General features: G+C 39.6%; 2 protein-coding genes across 6 annotated transcripts in view; one reads left to right on the top strand and one right to left on the bottom strand.

The window, feature by feature from the left end:
* Positions 1-2,454: 2,454 nt before the first annotated feature.
* Positions 2,455-24,204, bottom strand: part of LOC128692313 (pancreatic alpha-amylase 2a5) — a 21,909-nt gene continuing 159 nt past the window's right edge. Inside the window, exons 1-12 of one of the 5 annotated variants that reach the window (XM_053781401.2) lie at positions 21,757-21,892; positions 18,232-18,327; positions 16,783-16,872; positions 16,482-16,639; positions 12,030-12,219; positions 10,908-11,063; positions 9,596-9,683; positions 8,988-9,235; positions 8,626-8,869; positions 8,272-8,387; positions 4,153-4,308; positions 2,458-3,820 (exon numbers count right to left, since the gene is read on the bottom strand). In XM_053781401.2, coding sequence (XP_053637376.2) covers positions 3,809-3,820; positions 4,153-4,308; positions 8,272-8,387; positions 8,626-8,869; positions 8,988-9,235; positions 9,596-9,683; positions 10,908-11,063; positions 12,030-12,219; positions 16,482-16,639; positions 16,783-16,872; positions 18,232-18,309 — 1,536 coding nt within the window. In that variant the 5' untranslated portion in view covers positions 18,310-18,327; positions 21,757-21,892 and the 3' untranslated portion in view covers positions 2,458-3,808. Of the gene's footprint in view, positions 3,821-4,152; positions 4,309-8,271; positions 8,388-8,625; positions 8,870-8,987; positions 9,236-9,595; positions 9,684-10,907; positions 11,064-12,029; positions 12,220-16,481; positions 16,640-16,782; positions 16,873-18,231; positions 18,328-19,195; positions 19,367-19,914; positions 19,952-21,756; positions 21,893-24,204 lie in introns of those variants that run through there. The other 4 variants (XM_070096495.1, XM_070096494.1, XM_053781400.2 and 1 more) reach the window with 4 other exon arrangements.
* LOC128692312 (alpha-amylase 2) overlaps positions 23,957-24,204 on the top strand; it is a 12,736-nt gene continuing 12,488 nt past the window's right edge. The window contains exon 1 of the mRNA XM_053781399.2: positions 23,957-24,160. Within this exon, the coding sequence (XP_053637374.1) occupies positions 24,151-24,160 (10 nt within the window). The 5' untranslated portion in view covers positions 23,957-24,150. The remainder of the gene's footprint in view (positions 24,161-24,204) is intronic.

Raw genomic sequence — 24,204 nt, 5'->3', positions numbered from 1 at the left:
TTGATATACTTGTAGAAGTAAAGATTTAAAAAATGTGATTTGAGAGAATCACGAAAGCGCTGCATTTGATTATATTTCATTATTGTTGAATTGAATATTTAGACATCACTTAATTATGCTTATCAATATGATAAATGTCATAAACTACCCAGATTTATGATATTTTACAGTGTTACATTAATAACTAATTTGTACCAAATATGCCCACACAGCAAGGAAATGAGTGAGCTACTCAAGTCCCAGTATGACTCAGTTTTTAGCAAGCCGCTAACCAGACTGAGAGTCGAAGATCAAAATGAATTTTTTATGAGAGAGCCACAGAATTTGGTTAACACAAGCCTATCTGATGTTATCCTGACGCCAAATGACTTCGAACAGGCGATAAATGACATGCCCATGCACTCTGCCCCAGGGCCAGACTCATGGAACTCCGTGTTCATCAAGAACTGCAAGAAGCCCCTATCACGAGCTTTTACCATCCTATGGAGAGGGAGCATGGACACGGTGGTCGTCCCACAGTTACTAAAAACAACAGACATAGCCCCACTCCACAAAGGGGGCAGTAAAGCAATAGCAAAGAACTACAGACCGATAGCACTAACATCCCATATCATAAAAATCTTTGAAAGGGTCCTAAGAAGCAAGATCACCACCCATCTAGGAACCCATCAATTACACAACCCAGGGCAACATGGGTTTAGAACAGGTCGCTCCTGTCTGTCTCAACTATTGGATCACTACGACAAGGTCCTAGATGCACTAGAAGACAAAAAGAATGCAGATGTAATATATACAGACTTTGCAAAAGCCTTTGACAAGTGTGACCATGGCGTAATAGCGCACAAAATGCGTGCTAAAGGAATAACAGGAAAAGTCGGTCGATGGATCTATAATTTCCTCACTAACAGAACAGAAAGAGTAGTAGTCAACAGAGTAAAATCTGAGGCGGCTACGGTAAAAAGCTCTGTTCCACAAGGCACAGTACTCGCTCCCATCTTGTTCCTCATCCTCATATCTGACATAGACAAGGATGTCAGCCACAGCACCGTGTCTTCCTTTGCAGATGACACCCGAATCTGCATGACAGTGTCTTCCATTGCAGACACTGCAAGGCTCCAGGCGGACATCAACCAAATCTTTCAGTGGGCTGCAGAAAACAATATGAAGTTCAACGATGATAAATTTCAATTACTCAGATATGGTAAACACGAGGAAATTAAATCTTCATCAGAGTACAAAACAAATTCTGGCCACAAAATAGAGCGAAACACCAACGTCAAAGTCTTGGGAGTGATAATGTCGGAGGATCTCACCTTCAAGGACCATAACATTGTATCAATCGCATCTGCTAGAAAAATGACAGGATGGGTAATGAGAACCTTCAAAACTAGGGATGTCACCCCCATGATGACACTCTTCAGGTCACTTGTTTTATCTAGACTGGAATATTGCTGCACACTAACAGCACCTTTCAAGACAGGTGAAATTGCTGACCTAGAAAATGTACAGAGAACCTTCACGGCGCGCATAACGGAGATAAAATACCTAAATTACTGGGAGTGCTTGAGGTTCCTGAACCTGTATTCCCTGGAACGCAGGCGGGAGAGATACATGATTATATACACCTGGAAAATCCTAGAGGGACTAATACCGAACTTGCACACGAAAATCACTCACTACGAAAGCAAAAGACTTGGCAGACGATGCAACATCCCCCCAATGAAAAGCAGGGGTGTCACTAGCACGTTAAGAGACCATACAATAAGTGTCAGGGGCCCGAGACTGTTCAACTGCCTCCCAGTATACATAAGGGGGATTACCAACAGACCCCTGGCAGTCTTCAAGCTGGCACTGGACAAGCACCTAAAGTCGGTTCCTGACCAGCCGGGCTGTGGCTCGTACCTTGGTTTGCGTGCAGCCAGCAGTAACAGCCTGGTTGATCAGGCTCTGATCCACCAGGAGGCCTGGTCACAGACCGGGCCGCGGGGGCGTTGACCCCGGAACTCTCTCCAGGTAAACGCAGCATTGTTTACCTGTTATATACTCTATCATGTAGGAAGGGTTTCCTCTAATGCTTCACCACACAGAAGGGGTTTTCCTTTAATGCTCCATCCATCACACAGAGTTTTCCTATCATAATGCATCACACAAGTTTTCCCATGATGCTGTGTCAGGATGATTTTACAGTTATGCTCCATCGAACAGCAGGGATTTCTTGTCATACAGCATCACAAAGTATGATTTTTTCCTGTCAAACTCTATTAAACAGCAATGGTTTTCCTGTTATATTGCATTACACAAAAAACGTAGACATCCTCTCATGCTCCATTATGCAGGTAGAGTGGGATTTCTGAGAAATATGCATATCTATCCTATTGATATTTTATTATATTTTTAAGGCTATGAAATATTTCAGTCTGAACTAGGAGACTCCAGTATAACGAGAAGAATAAAACTATAACATCACTTTAAATTCAGTTGCCATTGCAGTTATAGTTTCCTTCCATCAATATTGAAGTTACTTTCACATGGGGATTACCATTTTGGATAACCTATCACACAAATGGTAACGATGAAGGCATATTAATGATTAGGTAAATACAGGTTGGAGGTGTGAACATAAAATGTGAGATAGGGAAAGTTGCTTAGATGAATGGGGCTTAAAGCATGTCGACTACACTTCGGTCATTAATTAAGGCTGCTCGTAATCTTTTCGAGTTCCTATTTTTATAGATTTGTTTTAGGTATAAATAAAAAGACCATTCTCAAATATAAGTTGATTGCACAATTGCTATCATAATGTATTATCACAAAACCTAACCACCTCAGGCGGTGCAACATCCCCCAGTTAAAAGAAGGGCGCTATGAGTACGCTAAGTGTCATGGACTCAAGACTGTTTAACCGCCTCCCAGCATACATAAAGGGGATTAACAATAGACCCCTGGCTGTCTTCAAGAGGGAGCTGGACAGGCACCTAAAGTCAGTACCTGACCAGCCGGGCTGTAGTTCGTACGTCAGTTTGCATGCCGTCAGCAGTAACAGCCTGGTTGCTCAGGCCGATCCACCACGAAACCTGGTAATGGACCGGGCCGCGGGGGCGTAGATCCCCGAACACCCTCCAGGTAAGCCCTACAGAAAATGGCAAACCACTTTATTGTTAATATCTGAAGTCTTGCGACTGTATCCACATTTTGCACTGGTTACACGAGTGACCTGGTAAATGATCAATGATTTTAATGGTAATAAGATACTCGAATTTTCTTGATGATAATTATTATTATAATATTTCAGTTTTCTTGAGTTGATATCCACATATTGTTTGTACATTAGCTATGTGAAAAAAAAAATATTAAAATATGAAAATACTAATATTTTTAAAGATTTAACTATGCCCAGTGTGTCTGAAAAGACCCACTGTGACCTGTAATCATGTTATTTTGCACTACCGCTCGCAGGATTAGCTGTACATACACAATAAAATAGCAGCTCCGGCGGTACAAATTAAGTATGGATAATAACTTATGACTGACTCAATAGGCATCAGCCACAAGCTGATTGGATTAATTTTAATGACACTATCGTTGCCAGTAGGCCTGTGATTTCAAACTTTCTTCACGATTCTTGGTTCTTGTTCGATGAAGCGACGTTAGGCATTACTATATATCAGTGTACTGGTGGAAGTTTTGTGATTAATTAGTTCGTTTCCTTGTGGCAAAGGTGTCCGTATATGGTACTGGAGTGCAGTGCAGTGAACTACTCAACCCAATACTCCGGTTACAATCACCATCATAACAACAGGGAGCTTCCTCACAGCTTGGACTGAAAGAGAAAAAAAATGAGTTGCTGAAACTGCCAGCTTTATAATTGTTATCGCTTTTTATTTGCCGTTAATATTTTTTTCGTAAGCAACTATAGAGTAGAATAAAAATAAGTAAGCTGTAAAGTTACTGTTGGTTATTTGTCAGATATCAACTTCTACGGGTGAATGTCATAGGACCTGTTTAGTGGTGCCGGCCCAATAGCTGGAAAGCAACAGAACAGGATGGTCTATAAGTGTTTCATGAAGTGATAAATCAGTGTATGGATCATTCAACAAAAGGAGTGATGGAGGCACGACCCTCCATCTACCACTCTTCAAATGTGTTGCTTACCTTAACGTGTATGGCGACAACACCATCACTGTCAGAGGTGAGGATAGTGACGTTGGCCACACCGTTGTTGAGTACTGTGAGGGACTTGCCTGTACACACCCCTCTCACCTTACTGCCTGAGATAATATCACAGTATGTCCCAGCACCCAGACACGTCTGTAGGAGCACATAATTCAGACTCGTTATGGACCAAAGAAGCAATGAGGTAAGTGTCTCGTGATTTACGGACGGAGTAACGAACCTCCACCACTTCTTGCTCTGAGTGATTCAATAGGTTTAGCACTTCACCTTTAAAAAACATGACTCTCACTGGCCTTAACATGAAACACGCACTAAGAGGGTGGAAGCTCGATACTCCGTCTGCTAATAACAGCCAGTCTCTGACTGACCAGTCAGGCCAGTGATACAAGTAGTATTTATTTCTTAAGAGCCAACAATTACACCAAAGCTTCTCGAATTCACGGTTTAACGATTTCTTGTCAATATAGCAACAATAAATAATAATAATAATCGTCAATATTTTAAGATGACTAATCTCTCTAGGGAACTGGGTGATTGACCTCTTTCAGTTTATCTTTTTAATCTATTCTCCATATTTCTAAGAAAAAATCCAAAGTTTTCAACCTTCTACATGACATATAGCCATCGGCAGCATTTGTGAATATTTAAAAGGTTATAAACAGATGCAAAATTACCTATCCCAACCTATAATTTATTTAATATGGAAGACTACGAGACTTGACAAAAATTTTGGCTACCAGACGTACTGTATTTGCTATTCAGTGCTATTCAGTTTCAGTCACATTTCCCTACACAACTAGGCTTATCCAAACTGCAGAATGTACCTAATGGTTATGTGTACCAGTGAATATGAATGAAACTGTGAACGTGATACTTGGAAATAATCATTCTGAAAAAAAATGCATCCAGCAGTTGATTATGAAAATAAGAAAACATGAGCTAGAGGTTTAATTAAATATAGGTGTTCTAGTTCTAGTTGTAATGACCAGAGCTTTGGTAAGATGGGTAAGGAAGAAGGATGGGTAAGGATGGAAATATTGGAAAAGGGTTGGAGGGGGGGGGAGAGGTAGGATATAAAAGGTAAGTGGCCCAACCACTTTGGTGTAATTTAAAAAGTGTATGTGAATTGATAAGATATTCTTTAATGGGTATAATACTAACCCATCAGAGTCACATAGATATAATAGGTATATAAGTACATGACTGAATTGGTAGTAGTTATACAAGTTGCATTTTTTTTCGCGATTGCACAACGGATATTTATACGACAAGAAAGGCAACAATTTTCTGGCCAGTTTATGAGCTCGTGACAATAGCTTCTTAATGGTGGTGTCAACAATAGTCAATAGCATAATTTTACATTAGAAAGTTATTTAAGATGTCTCCCTAATTGGGGGCGATGATTTTCTCAGTATACATAGAAGGGTTCTGGTGGTATCCAATCTTCTTCGTCAGGTAAGTTGCTCAAAATCATGGGTCGAGGGTAATCATCTTTATGAATAAAACGACGAACCCTCTGTGGGAGAGTCATTCTTTGAGTCCTGTGAGGCGGAGTATTGATGGTGTAATCGGTGGTATTTATCACTTGTATAGGATGTTCTCTATCTGGCATGTATAGTTCTTGCATTGTATAAAGTTGTTTCTTTTTTAGGGTGTCAAGGCGTACATTTATGGCAGTGATATCTTGTTGTGTGTGTAAATCTGCCATTTTAACTCTGTCTCTCCTCCTGGTATCGGTAATAAAGCGAAGAGCTCTATTCTGGACCCTTTGTAACCGTAGCATGTTGGTCTTTGTTGTTTGTGGGCACAAAGATAGTGTTTCCCAACAGCTGGGTTAAAGTCTTGCCATTTTCTTTCACATATTATTGGTCTATCTCATCCTTCACGCTCACCTCCCAAGGGTTTTCTCCTGTACATAAAGCTGAGCTAACTATGGTGGTGTCGGCAGACATTCACAAGATAACAGAGTCAAAAGATATGATTTATTTTCACTGGTGGTCCTTGAACGTTTTGTGATACAGTCACTTCTTCCTTAATTCTGTTTCTTGACCAGTGATCCTCCTGCTGTCGCTGCTGGTGCATTAAGAACTCAGCAGCCAAAATCAGAATGGTCATTCAAATTCAAAAACATTTTTTATTGCTTTATATGCTGTACAAAGATAATGTAGTTTACATGTAACAAAACACTGTTAGGCACAAAGGAAAACCACTAGTATGTAAATGCATTTCAGGCAACCTAATCTTTATGCTTAAAAACTACTTAAGAATTAGATAGACTATTAATAAAAATTGTATAGAGCTAACTAAATTATGTGAATCATAGGCTCATCTTAGGCACAATAATTATTTTCCTTACTTTGTTGGTTGAAGCCAGTTCTCGAACAGATCCAAAAATATTTTTAATATAACACTTGTATCACGTTATTAATATCTTTATTATGCACCACATACGCATTCTGTGGGCAGTAGTTAAAAGATTACAGAGGCACATAATAAGTTCAGGGACTGGGCCGCAAAGTTTTGATAGCTGAACAAGTTATAGTGGTAATGAACCACTTGTTTATATCTGGTTGCAATCATGAATTATATATTTATATTTATGTATTCTTAACATTTGTGTGACCAGATGTTAACAAATGTGAAGAATACTTAAATATACATGATAATCTCCTTGACGAGAATTTACTATTCTCTATTCTTTGTTGGCAGCGCATTCAGATCACATACTAAGTGTTCGTGGTTCGATCCCCGGCAAGGGTAGAAATGTTGGGCATGTTTCCTTACACCTGCTGCCCCTGTTCATGTAGCAGTAAGCTGGTACCTGGGTGGTAGCGGGTCGCATCCTGGGAAATAGTAGTATACCTTAGACAGAGCCGGGCTTTCAAATGAGCTGAGGTAGGATAACAGCTCTTAGCTTGTAAAATTGATTTGTGTAAAAAAAAAAAAGCTCACAAATTGTAAATTAATATATTACGTATTACATCAGTAATATATGTAAATAGCCTTCATTTTACTTTAATATATTATCGTGTATTATATTTAAATACGTGTTAATAATGAAAAAATACGTAATTACTGACCTGCCCGAAATGCTCTGCATAATTAGGGGCTTTCTATAAAATATGTCAATATGCCCATTCCGAACCAACTGTAAACCATGGCTTGTAAAAATAATTTATTATTTTTAAATTTATCATGAACCTGTGTGCCAACAAAACATTTTCCTTTTATTTAGCTTTGTCCATGATCTTTTACATATAGCCTGTATTACGTATTCTTCGTATAATAGATTGGTTTTTAAAGCATATATACAACGAACAAGTATTCTCCGTGTACACAGGGTATGTATATAACGAGATGTGTGTGTGTATCTGTATGTACGCTGAGAGAGTAGTACGATATTAATTGATGGAGAACAGGTGACATGCAGCCTTCAAGACCTTCGTGTGGTCGATAGGCTTTAAACCTATTAAACTAACAACTCTCAGAAGAATCTAAAAATTTATAAACCCATTAAATACTATTATTTTAACTGATTTTTTAATTGTTATTTTAATTTAATCAAAAAATAATATTCCTGATAAATTATTTTCTTGCACATAAGACTTTATACAGAGAGGATGAGTGACGTATATTGCATGAATTATTGTCCCTTAAATATGACTGTAATGGAGATTTGAATATTTTTTTATTTATTTGCATTAACTTATTTTTAAACAGAAGCATGCTGTTTTCCCACCAATGGTTTGAGTATACAAATATTGATCACAAACCAATGCATTTTTTTTATTATCAAAATTATATACATTACAATATAATGTGTGCAGTATAATGCTCAACTTAGTTCTCGGCGAGTGTGGTTGTTTGATAGTATTATATGACAAAATATACTTATATATGTTTTCTGATATTGTTCAAGCAATCTCGGAAATTTGTGTCAACTTCGTATACTAAGGTTTTAATTTAATATTTTCTCTTTAATAAATTAAGCAAAATAATTCTTTTATTTCAGCAAATATTTTCCGCCCTTTTAGCACAAACCAGTAAAAAAATAGGAATGCTAATAAGTTAGATGTTGGTGTACTAGGATACACTGACCTGCAGGGTTTCCTTGAGGTCCCAACTGTCGTTGTTTATAGCGATAAAACCTTTATTTCCTCTGCAGAAGGCAATCTGATTGCTCCCATTGTCCCACCAGTCATTCATGTCAGTGCCTGGGTGGAGATGAGGAGGCAATAATGTTAGTGACGGGGAGACAAAATATAATATGTCAGCGTCTTGGGGATAAAGGTTTCGAGTGTATTAGTGCCTGAGAAGAGGATATAAGGAATAAGGGCACCAGGTGTAAGGGGATTTGCCTATGATGAAAACACATAACTGAGTAGGAAACACAGCAAAACAGTAGGAATAAGGAAGGTTATGTAATAATAAAACAAGTGAAATGTCACGTACCGTGAGCAACATTACGAAAATGGACCATGTTGTAGATCTGTCTCCAGCGGTGCTCACAGATCCAGTCGTTGCCGCAGCTGTCATCAGCGTTGATGCTGGGAGAGATGATGTTAGAGTTGTCGTTGTGTGGTGGACCTACCCAGTCGTTTTTATCCTTGCCATTGACCAAGTTTTGTTCCCAGTAGTACGAAGACATGACTCGGGTGAAGCCGTAAGGGTACGCCAGCATGAAGGCGTTTGCCATCTGCATACGCAACCGGGACGTTAAGCCTTACAGCCAGTGAGGAGTAGCTACTTGTTACGAACCATGAAGATAGTGATTTATCTGAAGATAATTACCCCCTGAGATATCCAGCACTCACCTTATACCACCTGGAGTCACGGAAGGTGAGGATCATGTTACCCCCCGCTCCATGACCTCGTTGGTTGTCGTGGTTATCAACAAAGACGAGAGCTTCATGACGATCCACCATGCCCCAGCCTTCACCGAAGTTTCTCAACCATCGCAGCTGATTCTGTCCACGAAAAGCCTCTCCCAAGAACTTACCATACTTGAATTCTGTCACACGACCAATACTAGTGTATTCTTTCTTTGTTATGGCCTCTCCACCTGATGCAGCGAACGCAAAATTATTGAAGAAGCGTTAGAGTAGGTTTTCCACTGAACACTGGCGTTTGATAATAAATTATGAGTTATTCACCATTTGCAGACAAATAGCAGCTATCCCAAAGTCTAGCGCAAGCTATGGAAAACCACCTCCCAAGATGCCACTCACAACAGCTGACTAACACCTAGATACCTATTTACTGATAGGTAAACAGGAACAGCAGGTCTCGAGTAACTACCAATAAATATCGCCGAATTCTCTCGACAATAAGCTAGAATTTTGTATAGTGATAGCTATTCGTGGAAACAATACAGATATGACTTCTACGCCTAAATGGTTCATACATAATAGTGAAGGCTTACCTAGATCGATGACCTCTTGGAAGATAAAGGGGCGGGCTGTCTTAGGGAAGTAAGTCGTGGTGAGATTCTTTAGCCGACCAAATATAATCTGGGGTGGAAGGAAGCCATATATTTAGCATTTCAATATATTTTTACTTTTAAATATTTAGGAACTTTAATTTCTTCTTCTTATTATTATTTTGATTCAGGGATATATATATATATATATATATATATATATATATATATATATATATATATATATATATATATATATATATATATATATATATATATATATAATTATATATAATGATAATATTTTAAGTGCTTATATGATTTCTCACATTAAGGACCAACAAAAATAATAAAACAACAAAGACTTAAAAAAAAAGCAGAGATGTGACTTCACATATGCCCTTGTAACGCTGAGCGCGGAAGATACATTTCAGTGTTCTCAGGCTTTTTATCAGGTCAGATGTCAGGTAAAATTTAAGGAGTGACATGTGAGATAATGGGGAATTTTGCCAATATAACTTTTAATCCAGACAAATTTATGTACACTATTATACCTGGACCTGGAGAGAGTTCCGGGGGTCAACGCCCCCGCGGCCCGGTCTGTGACCAGGCCTCCTGGTGGATCAGAGCCTGATCAACCAGGCTGTTGCTGCTGGTTGCACGCAAACCAACGTACGAGCCACAGCCCGGCTGATCAGGAACTGACTTTAGGTGCTTGTCCAGTGCCAGCTTGAAGACTGCCAGGGGTCTGTTGGTAATCCCCCTTATGATGAATATAATTGGATGAATATAGATGAATATAATTTGCGCAATCCTGGACTTATACTGAAATTGTAATCGGTACTTTTTTTTATAAAGCTTTATTTTGATAGATTTCATTCTGCCACTGCTTTGTTAGAGTATTCTTCAGACTTCTGAAAATCAAAAGGCCGCGAAAACTGAACAAGAAAATCAATGGTTCAATGAAATATATTAGAATTAAACTTTTATAAAAAAAAGCACCGTTTACAATTTGAATATGAGTCCAGGGTTGTACAAATTGGATTCATTTATAATAAATAAAATTTGTGAGGATTAAAAGTTTTGCTGGCAAAATTCCCTGACATGTGACGTGACAATAAACTTAAGAACACTGGAAATGTATCTCTCACTCTCAAGTAAGGTCATAGGTGAGGTCACATCTGTTTTAAGCCTTCTGTTGATTTATTGCTTTTGCAGTTCGTTGATAATGTGAGAAATCACGAGTCTCCACCATTCTTTGCGTTCAAAAAGCCCACATATATTTAGTGTTTCATGAATTACAATACAGTCTGACCTTCAAGTCAACTGGCCACATGTGTTTGGCAGCATCAATCCTGAACCCGGCCACGCCCCACTGGATGAGTGTATTCATGTAACCTAGTATGTTCTCGCGCACATGCTCACTGCTCTGGTTTAGGTCATTAAGCGCTACTAACTTGCAGTTGCGAACCTGATGAGGGAACATTAAGTTTACTTGATTATAATAAAGTTGGTAGAATTACCGACAATATGTAATGGTAATGGCTTGATAAAGCTCCTGGAGAGCGAAATGTTGCCACAATAAATGTCACATTAGTTGCACTTGTGTCCTTTTACTTTACATACTTACTTGATTATAATAATTATTTCCAGTATTTTAACTATAATAATTACTACTGCAGGAATTATTGTATAATTCGTATATTAGCTAATATCTTTAGCACACCTTTTTTTAACTAGGCAAGATTTGATACATTAGCAATGTGTTGCTACCCTTTTTTGTGTGATGTTTACATAGTGGAAACAAAAAGCTAACTTTATAAATTTCTGACATGTAACTTCAGAATAGGCTCACATACTTAGGCAAGCCTGAGTTGAGACATCAGTAGGGCAAGGAGGGTATATTCAAGCATTCTTCCATCGCTAAAGGCACTTCACAGTTTTATTGGGAGTTAGTTACGTGTTATTGGGAGTTATTTACTTGTCACTTCAAGTACGTGACAGTGTTATAGGAAGTTACTGATAATTGAGGTTCTTTAAGGAATTACGATGTGAATTTGTTTATTCATATTCACGCGCTGAGTGTCCGTGGTTCGATTCCCGGTTGCCTTGCGTTGTCAAGCAGGTACCTGAGTGTTAGTCGACAGGGTGGCTAACCCTCCGGGATTAAAAATCCGAACAAAATCTTATCTCAGGGACAGCTCGACTTCGAATTAAAAAAAATATATATTTGTTTTTACTGAACTATAATTCACAATAACCCACACTTAAGAGGAAACCGTAGACTTTTCGGTCCATTCTAAACAATTATCAAGTCTTAACTGTTGTGACTTTAAAATTATCCGGGACGAACCGACGGCATCGTTTTCATTCTTGTTACGTGGTTTAGGTATGAATTGTTTTAACCACGGTATTGTGAGTTTTACTTCCTCCTTACCTGATTGCCATCGCTGTAGGTTTCAATATTACCAGAAGCAGTGGGACAGATATCGTTGTTAAAATCCTTGGCTGAGTAGGGCACGGCTGGATAGGAGAGAGCCTGGGCATCGAAGGGGGAGCCACCGGTGGCTGGTGTGCCCCTGGGCCACCCACCAGTCATGTGGTTGATAACAGCATCCACATAGATCCTGCCAGTCACACCACCTTAGTTAGTGTTAGGTGTAGAGCCTGTCGCAGTTTCACCTGTATACTAGCATCAAGAATATTTCAATATCTAGAATAGTCCAGTGGGCAACGGTAAACAATATGATGTTCAATGAGGACAAATTCCAACTACTCCGTTATGGAAAACTGGAGGAGATAATAACTGGAACAGAGTATACTACAGACTCTGGCCATACAATAGAGCGGAAAAATAATGTAAGGGACCTGGGAGTAGTAATGTCTGAGGATCTCACTTTCAAGGATCACAACAGTGCCACGATCGCACTTGCAAAGAAAATGATAGGATGGATAATGAGAACGCTCAAAACGAGAGATGCCAAGCCAATGATGATCCTTTTCAAATCACTTGTTCTCTCTAGGCTGGAATACTGCTGTACATTAACATCTCCATTCAAAGCAGGTGAAATCGCAGATCTAGAGAGTGTACAGAGATCCTTTACTGCACGTATAAGTTCTGTCAAGCACCTTAACTACTGGGAACGCTCGGAAGCACTTGACTTGTACTCGTTGGAACGCAGGAGGGAGAGATATATCATAATCTACACTTGGAAAATCCTGGAAGGAATGGTCCCAAATCTGCACACAGAAATCACTCCCTACGAAAGTAAAAGACTGGGCAGGCGATGCAAAATGCCCCCAATAAAAAGTAGGGGCGCCATTGGTACACTAAGGAAAAACACCATAAGTGTCCGGGGCCCAAGACTGTTCAACAGCCTCCCATCAAGCATTAGGGGAATTGCCAATAAACCCCTGGCTGCCTTCAAGAGAGAGCTGGACAGATACCTAAAGTCAGTGCCGGATCAGCCGGGCTGTGGCTCGTACGTTGGACTGCGTGCGGCCAGCAGTAACATGTCGGTTCTCTGAACCATTCATCTACAGTAACAGCCTAGTTGATCAGGCCCTGATCCATCGGGAGGCCTGGTCATGGACCGGGCCGCGGGGGCGTTTATCCCCGGAATAACCTCCAGGTAAGGGTATATACACTGATGAAAAATACCATATTTAAAAATTCGACGGAACGGGAGAAATTGAGCGCCTTCACGAGTTACATTTTTTTCCCTTGGTGGCTTTGTCATAGTTGAAGTCGTGCGTTTTAGTGATTTCTTCCCAAAAACACTGATATCGCAGAGTCACTTATTTGCTCAGAACTGCTAAATGCCTCAAATGTAGTTGAAGTTTTAGCAGTAAAGATCGAGAACCAAAATCTGGTCATTGTAGTAGTTTACAAGCCTCCAGATACAACGTCCCAACAATTCCAGGAACAGCTACTGAAAATTGACCAGTCTGGAAACTCTTCCAGCTCCTGCCCCCAACATCTTGCTCCTGGGGGATTTCAATTTAGGGCACCTAAAATGGAGGAATATAGCAAATAATGTTGTTGCAGTGATAACACCAGAAGGCAGCTCAGATGAGAACTCACACACACACACACGAGCTTTTAAATCTCTTCACAAAATTCACCTTAAACCAGCAAATAATAGAGCCTGCTAGATTGGAGAATACACTGGACCTCATCTTCACTAACAATGATGATCTGATACGAAATGTCACCATATCAAAAACAATATACTCAGATCACAACATAAACGATGTTCAGACATGTATGCGCGGAGCCCCAGACCGACAAAATGTGATTAGTCACGAGGGAGCATTCACCGAATTCATCTTCAGTAACATGAAAATAAAGTGGGACCAAGTAAACCAAGTCCTAAATAATATAAGCTGGGAAGATAGCCTAAGCAACACAGACCCCAACTTATGCCTAGAACAGATTAACTCTGTGACACTCGCTGTATGCTCAAGGCATATTCCTTTAAGAAAACGGAGGAGTAGATGTAAAATAGAAAGAGACAGGCGGAGCGCTCCCTTTACAGGCGAAGGAAAAGAATAACAGAGCGGCTAAAAGAGGCCAATATATCTGCAATGCGTAGGGAGACACTGGTCAGAGAAATAGCAAACATCGAACTAAAGCTAAAGGAATCTTATAGGAGTCAGGAATCGCGGGAAGAACTAAAAGCCATAAATGAAATCGAAAGAAACCCAAATCAAATGCCAAATCAAAATCGAGAACAACATCCAGTATTAGGCCCCTATTTAAACAAGATGGGTCCTACACAGATGACAGCAAGGAAATGAGTGAGCTACTCAAGTCCCAATATGACTCAGTTTTTAGCAAGCCGCTAACCAGTCTGAGAGTCGAAGATCTAAATGAATTTTTTACGAGAGCCACAGAATTTGGAAAACACAAGCCTATCTGACGTTATCCTGACGCCAAACGACTTCGAACAGGCGATAAATGATATGCCCATGCACTCTGCCCCAGGGCCAGACTCGTGGAACTCCGTGTTCATCAAGAACTGCAAGAAGCTCCTATCACATGCTTTTAACATCCTGTGGAGAGGGAGCATGGACACTGGGGTCGTCCCACAGTTACTAAAAACAACAGACATAGCCCCACTCCACAAAGGGGGCAGTAAAGCAATAGCAAAGAACTACAGACCGATAGCGCTAACATCCCATATCATAAAAATCTTTGAAAGGGCCCTAAGAAGCAAGATCGCCACCCATCTAGATACCCATCAGTTACACAACCCAGGGCAGCACGGGTTTAGAGCAGGTCGCTCCTGTCTGTCCCAACTACTGGATCACTACGACAAGGTCCTGGATGCACTAGAATGCAGATGTAATATACACAGACTTTACAAAAGCCTTCGACAAGTGTGACCATGGTGTAATAGCGCACAAAATACGTGCTAAAGGAATAACAGGAAAAGTTGGTAGATGGATCTATAATTTCCTGACAAATAGAGCACAAAGAGTAGTAGTCAACAAAGTAGTCTGAGGCGGCTACGGTGAAAAGCTGTTCCGCAAGGCAGCACAATACTTGCTCCAATCTTGTTCCTCATCCTCATATCAGACATAGACAGGGATATAAGCCACAGTGCCGTGTCTTCCTTTACAGATGACACCCGAATCTGCATGACAGTGCCTTCCATTGAAGACACTGCAAGGCTCCAGGCGGACATCAACCAAATCTTTCAATGGGCTGCAGAAAACAATATGAAGTTCAACGATGAGAAATTTCAATTACTCCGATATGGTAAACGTGAGGAAATTAAAACTTCATCAGAGTATAAAACAAATTCCAACCACACAGTAGAGCGAAAAACTAACGTCAAAGACCTAGGAGTGATCATGTCGGAGGGTCTCACCTTCAAGGACCACAACATTGTATCAGTCGCATCTGCTAGAAAAATGACAGGATGGATAATGAGAACCTTCAAAACTAGGGATGCCAAGCCCATGATGACACTTTAGGTCGCTTGTTCTATCTAGGCTGGAATATTGCTGCACACTAACAGCACCTTTCAAGGCAGGTGAATTTGCTGACCTAGAAATGTACAGAGAACCTTCACGGCGCGCATAACAGAGATAAAACACCTCAATTACTGGGAACGCTTGAAGTTATATCTATATATATATATATATATATATATATATATATATATATATATATATATATATATATATATATATATATATATATATATATATATATATACACACTGATCTCTGGCTGAAGGAGACTCGAACCTTGGAACAAGGTACGCAGTGCTTTACCAATCTACCCACACTGGACCAATACCTTGGAGTCCAGCTTGCGCTAGACTTTGATCCAAGGCAGCCAGCTTTCAGGGAGAAGGCTTACAGCTTTTCATCTCGTCCCCTGCATGCATCAGCCTTACTAGAGATATTAACAATGCAAGGAATTCGCAAGAGCAGGCGAAATATACACAAACACTGATCTCTGGCTGAAGGAGACTCGAACCTACGAACCTTGGAACAAGGTACGCAGTGCTTTACCAATCTACCCACACTGGAGATGAAAAGCTGTAAGCCTTCTCCCTGAAAACTGGCTGCCTTGGATCAAAGTCTAGCGCAAGCTGGACTCCAAGGTATTGGTCCAGTGTGGGTAGATTGGTAAAGCACTGCGTACCTTGTTCCAAGGTTCGTAACTGTAAAATATGACATGACTAATACTTCTTTGTAGCAATGTAACAATGCCCAACGGGGTCTGGCAAAGACTCATCGACCTGTGTAATCCTGGTGTCTTGCGCCGCCGCTCACATGATGAGCATGGGGTACTCATACAGCACAACGAAGACAGATGATCTTTGAAATCAGTGGAGGTAGGATAACAGGTGAAAACGAAGACACATCTTACCTGACTCCGACGTTGTTACAGCGGGTAACCATGTTCCTGAAGGTAGCCTCGTCGCCAGAACGGGAAGCGATCTTGTAAGAGACAGGTTGGTAGCGTTCCCACCAGGGACGGTGCTTCTCCTCCAAGTGTGCAACCACGTGCTCGTTAGGCGGAGACACCTGCAAGATACTAACACATGAAGAATGAGACACTTGTGTAACATGAATATTTATTATTACACAAGTGTCTCATTCTTCAACATGTCAGTTTTCTGAACCATTTACATCACATAAAGATAATATTATGTTAAGTAGGTATGTACCTGGACGCCACCATAGCCTCGTGGAGCCAGGAATCTCTCACACTCGTCAGCGATGTCCTCCCACTTCCACTCGAAGAGATGAACTATCACCTAGAAAAAATGTATTATGCAAATGTTTTAAGGAAAGGAAAATATAGTAGTTCATAATTCCATTTAAAATTATATGTATATATATATATATATATATATATATATATATATATATATATATATATATTCTTCTTTCAACACACCGGCCGGATCCCACCAAGGCGGGGTAGCCCAAAAGGAACAACGAAAGTTTCTCCTTTTACATTTAGTAATATATACAGGAGAAGGGGTTACAAGCCCCTTGCTTCCGGCATTTTAGTCGCCTCTTACGACACGCATGGCTTACGGAGGAAGAATTCTGTTCCATTTATATATATATATATATATATATATATATATATATATATATATATATATATATATATATATATATATGCAATAAGATCACAGTAAACAGGTGATTTCAAAATATGCAAAACAACCACTCTGAAAGAATAGAGAAATTCCAAGCGCTTTCGTGACTACTCACATTATCAAGGAACTATGTTCCTTGATAATGTGAGTAGTCACGAAAGCGCTTGGAACTTCTCTATTCTTTCAGAGTGGTGGTTTTGCATATATATATATATATCTATATATATATATATATATATATATATATATATATATATATATATATATATATATATATATATATATATATATATACGCCTGGAGAGGGTTTCAGGGGTCAACCCCCCGCGGCCCGGTCTGTGACCAGACCTCGTGGTGGATCAGGGCCCGATGAACCTGGCTGTTACTGTTGGCCGCACGCAACCCGACGTACGAACCTCAGCCCGGCTGGTGAGGTACTGACTTTAGGTGCCTGTCCAGCGCCTTCTTGAAGACAGCCATGGGTCTATTGGTAATCCTCCTTATGTATACTGGGAGGCAGTTGAACAGTCTTGGACCACTGACACATTGTGTTGTCTCTTATCGTGCTAGTGGCACCCCTGCTTTTTGAAGGGATGTTGCATCGTCTGCTGAGTCTTTTGCTTTCATAGGGAGTGTTATATATAATCACCGCAGTTTGTGTTCGTGTGTTTTTTTTTTTTAGCAGTTTGTTAAAAAACAGGATTGGGTTCTTCAAAGGGCAAGAGCTTACGTGAGTTCAATGAATATATATTTTTTTCTTTCAAAGGTGGCGCATCGATCCAAGGACCTGAAGCTACGCTTGCCTTTCTTGGATCAAACCTGATTACCTATTCTTCAGGCGGTGTATGATTCCTAAGGGGTTAGCGTTCTCCTTTGAAAATTAAAGTTCGTCTGGTGGGAAACTAGGTTACGTGCATAACCCTCGTCTAATAGACAGCTTTTAAAACCCATTAAACCAACCAAACATAAACATAACATTTGTGAAATTATTTGGTTTTGAGGTACCTGCCTGTTGTCCCAGACATTAGTATGCCACTGAGCTTGTGTGATAGATAACACCAGCCACAACACTGGAACAATCATCCTTGCTGCTTGATTATTCTGTAATGAGACATTAATTTAGTATACAAGCCTATAATATTAATAGTAATAATAAATATATAATAATATTCACAGATGAGGGAACACAATTTCATCCCATAGGCTTTCTGGTTATTTTATATTTTGTAAATGCAGTGATTGGAAATAATCTAAATCTGTGTAAAGTAAAAGGACACAAGTGCAACTAATGTGACATTTTTGTTGTGGCAAAATGTCACATTAGTTGCACTTGTGTCCTTTTACTTTACATATTGTCGGTAATTCTACCAACATTATTACAATCTAAATCTTACACTTAAGGCATCTTCACTGAATACGGTCCTGAGACCTTGGTCTGTAAATGATAAAAGAATGGCCATGGTCGCAGGACCGAAACGTATCCAGTAAAGATGACCTAAGTTTATGTACTTGGTTCATTCATCCATATTGCTGGTATCAATATACCCTCTACCTCCAGTATTAAAATAATAATAATAATAACATATCGTGCCCATAGTAGTAACCAGTAATAAATAACAAAAAGGCACAATACCGTGACTGGAACGATACACAAATAACCCGCACATAATAGACAGAAGCTTACGACGACGTTTCGGTCCGACTTGGACCATTGACAAAGTCAATGTTAGTGTGACTTTGTCAATGGTCCAAGTCGGACCGAAACGTCGTCGTAAGCTTCTGTCTTTTATGTGCGGGTTATTTGTGTATAGTAACCAGTAATTATAATGAATATAGTTCACATTAAGGTAGTTGCAACATTTTATTCCTAAACCACAAATCTGAAACGAAAACTTTACGACGTTTTTGGAAGTTTCAAATTGTTGGTTAGTTGTGAATTAATAACTATATTCTGTTGAATAATGTTTACCTGGTCTGTCCTGTCTGTGTTGATGGGAAAGTTCGGAGATGACAAGTTATTATGGTAATGTGTCTATGAGAAGTGTCTATGTCCACATGAAAAACAACCAGACGCTGTGAAGCTTCCCAGCTACACTGATCCCACCCCTCAAGGAAGGTTCCTAGATGCTGATGAGGGGCTCTTGATCTAGGGAATTGGATCTGTGCTCCAGTTCCCCGAATTAAGCCTGAATACCTTCCACATCCCCCCACAGGCGCTGTATAATCCTACGGGTTTAGCGCTTCCCCTTGATTATTATAATAATAATAATAATAATAATACACTGATTCCAGCTAAACTGGTTGCACAAGTTACGAGTAGCGTGAACTTGGAGTTGTGTAGCTTCTCCAGCAGATGGACGGACGCTGCTCAAGTTGACAAGTGTGAGAGGCCACACAACACAGGATGTTACTCACATGATACTCTATCCTGGGTACAACCAGGATAGTGTTGGAAAGGTAAATATTGAGACACAGTTACTTTGTTAGATTTAAAGCCTAGTGAAAAAAAGACGGTATTTGGGTAATTAAGGTGGATTTCACCTGTTCAGTTGCGTCAAAAATGTCTTAATCACTACAATAAATATTAAGACATAGTGTTACATAATGAGAGATATTTACATTTCATTAATTTTCATTACGTTAGTGTATTTTGGGTTTGAATTTTCAGGTAATTCTTTACAAACTTACCCCTTCATAATATATTTGGAGTTTTAGTGAAGCTTGACGATATTCCCACGAAAATCAGGAAAAAAAATCTCTCTCCCTCTTTCTCTCTCTCTCTCTCTCTCTCTCTCTCTCTCTCTCTCTCTCTCTCTCTCTATCTATCTATCTATCTATCTATCTATCTATCTATCTATCTATCTATCTATCTATATATATATATATATATATATATATATATATATATATATATATATATATAAGCTCTCTTCACATGAATATAACTGGGCTATTTATATATACATTACACAAGAACTTCCAAGGATGTAACTGATATGTTAATCAGATAAGATGCATGATATTATTGTTGATATGTTTGTCTCTTATATAAATGCTGATTTATAACACTAATGTAACTTAATTAACATACTCAGCAGTTCAACATAAGAAAGAGTTTAACCACCAAGATGCGAATATATAAAACTTTGTTACCTTCTACAAGGTTAAACTTTATATTCTGCTAAATCCGGCCAAAATAAGAATACGTAATCGCGTGTTTGAGTGACCTTGGAAAGGTAAGACAGTTTCCTTGACTTTGATAACTTGGAGGGAGAGAGAGGAAAAAAACACAGTTGGTAAATATATATCATCGTGAATGACAAAACACCTGAAAATTTCACAACGATATCCGATTATAGCACAAAAACACTGCATGACAAGCACAGTATTTCAGTAAGTCAATAAATCCTGTACAACTTATTGATGTAATTAAACTTTAGGATTTCCATACTTTACAGTAGAGTGCACAATACACTGACCTAAATGACAAGGTTCAGACAAAGCAGCTGCCTTATGAAAAACATAAGATTCTTCCGTAACTTGTTTGTCCAATACTCTACAGGAAAGACTGTGCTATAACTTAAATTGCCAGGCATACCATCTAAAGGGGACAAAAAGATACAAAACATCCAGGCCATGGGAAAACCTGGGTAGCCACAGCCACTCAAGAGGGAGACTGGCAGGAAATGGCAGAAATCGTACACCAAATCCAGTCATTCCTGGAGTGGAACCACAGTCGATGGCCTCCACTCCAAACCAACAGATACAGATACTAATGCCGGAAAAAAAATCCCCCCCCAGTACCAACAATACCACCAGTCCGATAACATTCTTCTTTGCAAATATACAGGGTCTAAAGCCAGCAATAAACAACAAAATACCTTTCATCCGTGGACTGCTTGCAGAGGCAAAGATTCTTCCGTAACTTGTTTGTCCAATACTCTACAGAGGGACACTCCTTAACTCACACTTTGCGTTATAAAAAAATGACTGTAAACTTTTCCACTAATTATGAAAATGGTATACAATATAGGCAAGCAGACGAGTAAGACAAGTGCAACAGATGGGTATCTCTCTCCTACTTAGATCTTCATACAACAGTATATATGAGTGAGCAGGACACCACCTCGGAAGAGGTTGAGCTGACCACCAACTCCAGCAAGTATTTTGCAACCAGCCCAAGTAACCTGCCTCCTGCGTTAAAAAACAAAAATAGTGAAAACTATACCCACTACGAATTCACTGCCACACATGTATGTAATTTATATACATGTGTGCTGCTAACGGATGGTGTGATATACCCCATCGAATGATTATTATGAATAACACAACACACCCATAAGCTTTTCAATAACACAACACACCCACACTTTTTTCTATAACACAACACACTTTTATCAGTAACACAACACACCTCTATCAATATGCACCAACGTGGTTGGGCCACTTACCTTTATTACCCCCCCTCACCCCAACCCACCCTTTTCCCACATTCCATCTTAACCTATTCTTCTTCCTCCCCCAACTTACCGAACCTCTGGTGGAAGCATCGCATCGCAGTTATTTTGAAGTTACTTGCAGACAGCTGGGTTACGTCGTCGGCTCGTCAGACTACAAGGCTGTCCTCATCTCACTTAATATCTCGATAGACTGATAGAAAGAATCAGTTATCATGACCTGGCTGTGGAAAAACTGACCAGCCTTGTGCTTATAATTTGCCATCATGAAACTGAACCACCTTACTTCGGAGTGATGGTGGAAACCATTATACGTGAAATGCAGCAGAAAAAGCTAAACACATAACATGAAGAAGTAACGAAGAACATTGTTCCTCACCCCACAAGAATCTTCACAGACAACCTTTTCGTTGTATGGAATAAGAACTCACATGCTGGGTCGTTTATTAGGCGAAAGCTGCTAAAAAAAAACACTGACACCAGATATAGTGGTCACTTCTATACATCACAAAATCTAGTGGAAGGAAATGTTGCAACCAGAAATACAGTAAACGCTGATGTACCTGGCAGCACAATTTCGCTTCCAATATGCAAGTCCTAGATCCAGCTGGTGAATCTAGACAGCAAACTGCAGAAACTGTCAGTGTTGTCGCAGATCACAATTAAAACAAGAAGTCCATCTCATTAAACCATTGATGTGGGAAAGAGCTGACGTCTTTCACAGTTTAAATGTAGATGAATGGTTCAGAGAACCGACATGTTGTTGAATAAGACACAAGTGCAACTCTTGGGTATCTTTATTGAGGAAACGTTTCGCCACATAGTGGCTTAATCAGTCCATACTCAGGAGAAACTTGAAGAACAGGAGGAGAATGAGGTAATCAGTCCCTCAACCTTGAATCGAATAGAATACGGCATATGAGCGGAGAAGCAGCTTATAAACCGTAGACAGGTGAGGGGCAGCAGTCGTAGGTGGTGTCACATTTGTCCAATGTGGAAGTAGGTCGTGCCCAAGGGTTAGGCAAGTGAAGAATTCCCAAGTATTAAGATCCCAAGAAGTTGCAGTGTCTGACAGGATTGTAGATGAATGGTTCAGAGAACCGACATGTTGTTGAATTAGACACAAGTGCAACTCTTGGGTATCTTTATTGAGGAAACGTTTCGCCACACGTTTTGCCTAACCCTTGGGCACGACCTACTTCCACATTGGACAAATGTGACACCACCTACGACTGCTGCCCCTCACCTGTCTACGGTTTATAAGCTGCTTCTCCGCTCATATGCCGTATTCTATTCAAGATTGATGGACTGACCACATCGATTCAATGTTGAGGGACTGATTACCTCATTCTCCTCCTGTTCTTCAAGTTTCTCCTGAGTATGGACTGATGAAGCCACTGTGTGGCGAAACGTTTCCTCAATAAAGATACCCAAGAGTTGCACTTGTGTCTAATTCAACAACAGTTTAAATGATTATTTTTTTCTACAAGACAAATGTAATTCAGATCACAAAATCAATAGCCGGGATATTGTCAGTCACTATAACCAGCTGCCACTGCTCTTAGTTACTGGGATTATTTTGGAAATTTCATTTTTACTGTCATTGTTACTGTGTGACTATCTTGATGAACCTCTCCACTATGTTGCCCAGTCACTAGGTGAACCTCTCCACTATGTTGCCCAGTCACTAGGTGAACCTCTCCACTATGTTGCCCAGTCACTAGGTGACTGGACATTGTTGATGCCTTGACAGGAATGTGGTACCTCCACCTTTGGTTCCATACTATATCGCCTTTGGAATCTTCTTTTTGAGTTGAGCTCCCGGCACTCTTAATGCAGCTCTTAATAGTCTGCATAATACTACTAATAATAATAGTAATAAAATTAATAATAATAATAATAAAGTATCAAGAATGTTCTTCTATTTCTTGATAAGAGTTACTATCAAAGAATACGTCTTTTTTAAATATACCAAAAATAATTGTATATTGAGGAATCATTTTTGTTAACAGCCAGCATCATTAGGTTTATTACGAGAAATAATCCTAGAAATAATCACATTATTAAACAAACAACTCAAAGATAACTACTTATGTGTTTTCCCGACTTGATCTCCCATCATATATTTCTGTTTATCTTTCAGTTTAATAGAATTTTCGACCAAAAAATACGATTTATAAAAACAATGGAGGAGGAGGAGGAGGAGGAGGAAGTGTTTGTATAACGTATATTCCTGGCACTTGTCATCACTTGACAGGGAACTTCTGCAGCTGCTGTAGCGACAGCCGAGAATTCCCTGTCATCACTTGACAGGGAACTGCCGCAGCTGCTGTAGCAACTTTTGAGTACTGTGTACCCTCCACCTAGCCATCTGTACACTTCCACCTATCCAATACTGCCCCTCCCTACCCCACTCGACCAGCTATAAATATGTTCCCAACATATTACTTCTCACTTCCCATCTAACATGGAGTCAGGTGAGTTCTTTGCCAGCAATACCTGTTCTAAATAATAAGTTTCA

This window comes from Cherax quadricarinatus, chromosome 53, assembly GCF_038502225.1.
Source record: "Cherax quadricarinatus isolate ZL_2023a chromosome 53, ASM3850222v1, whole genome shotgun sequence".
NCBI lineage: Eukaryota > Metazoa > Arthropoda > Malacostraca > Decapoda > Parastacidae > Cherax > Cherax quadricarinatus.
This window is presented reverse-complemented; position numbering and strand designations above follow the sequence as displayed.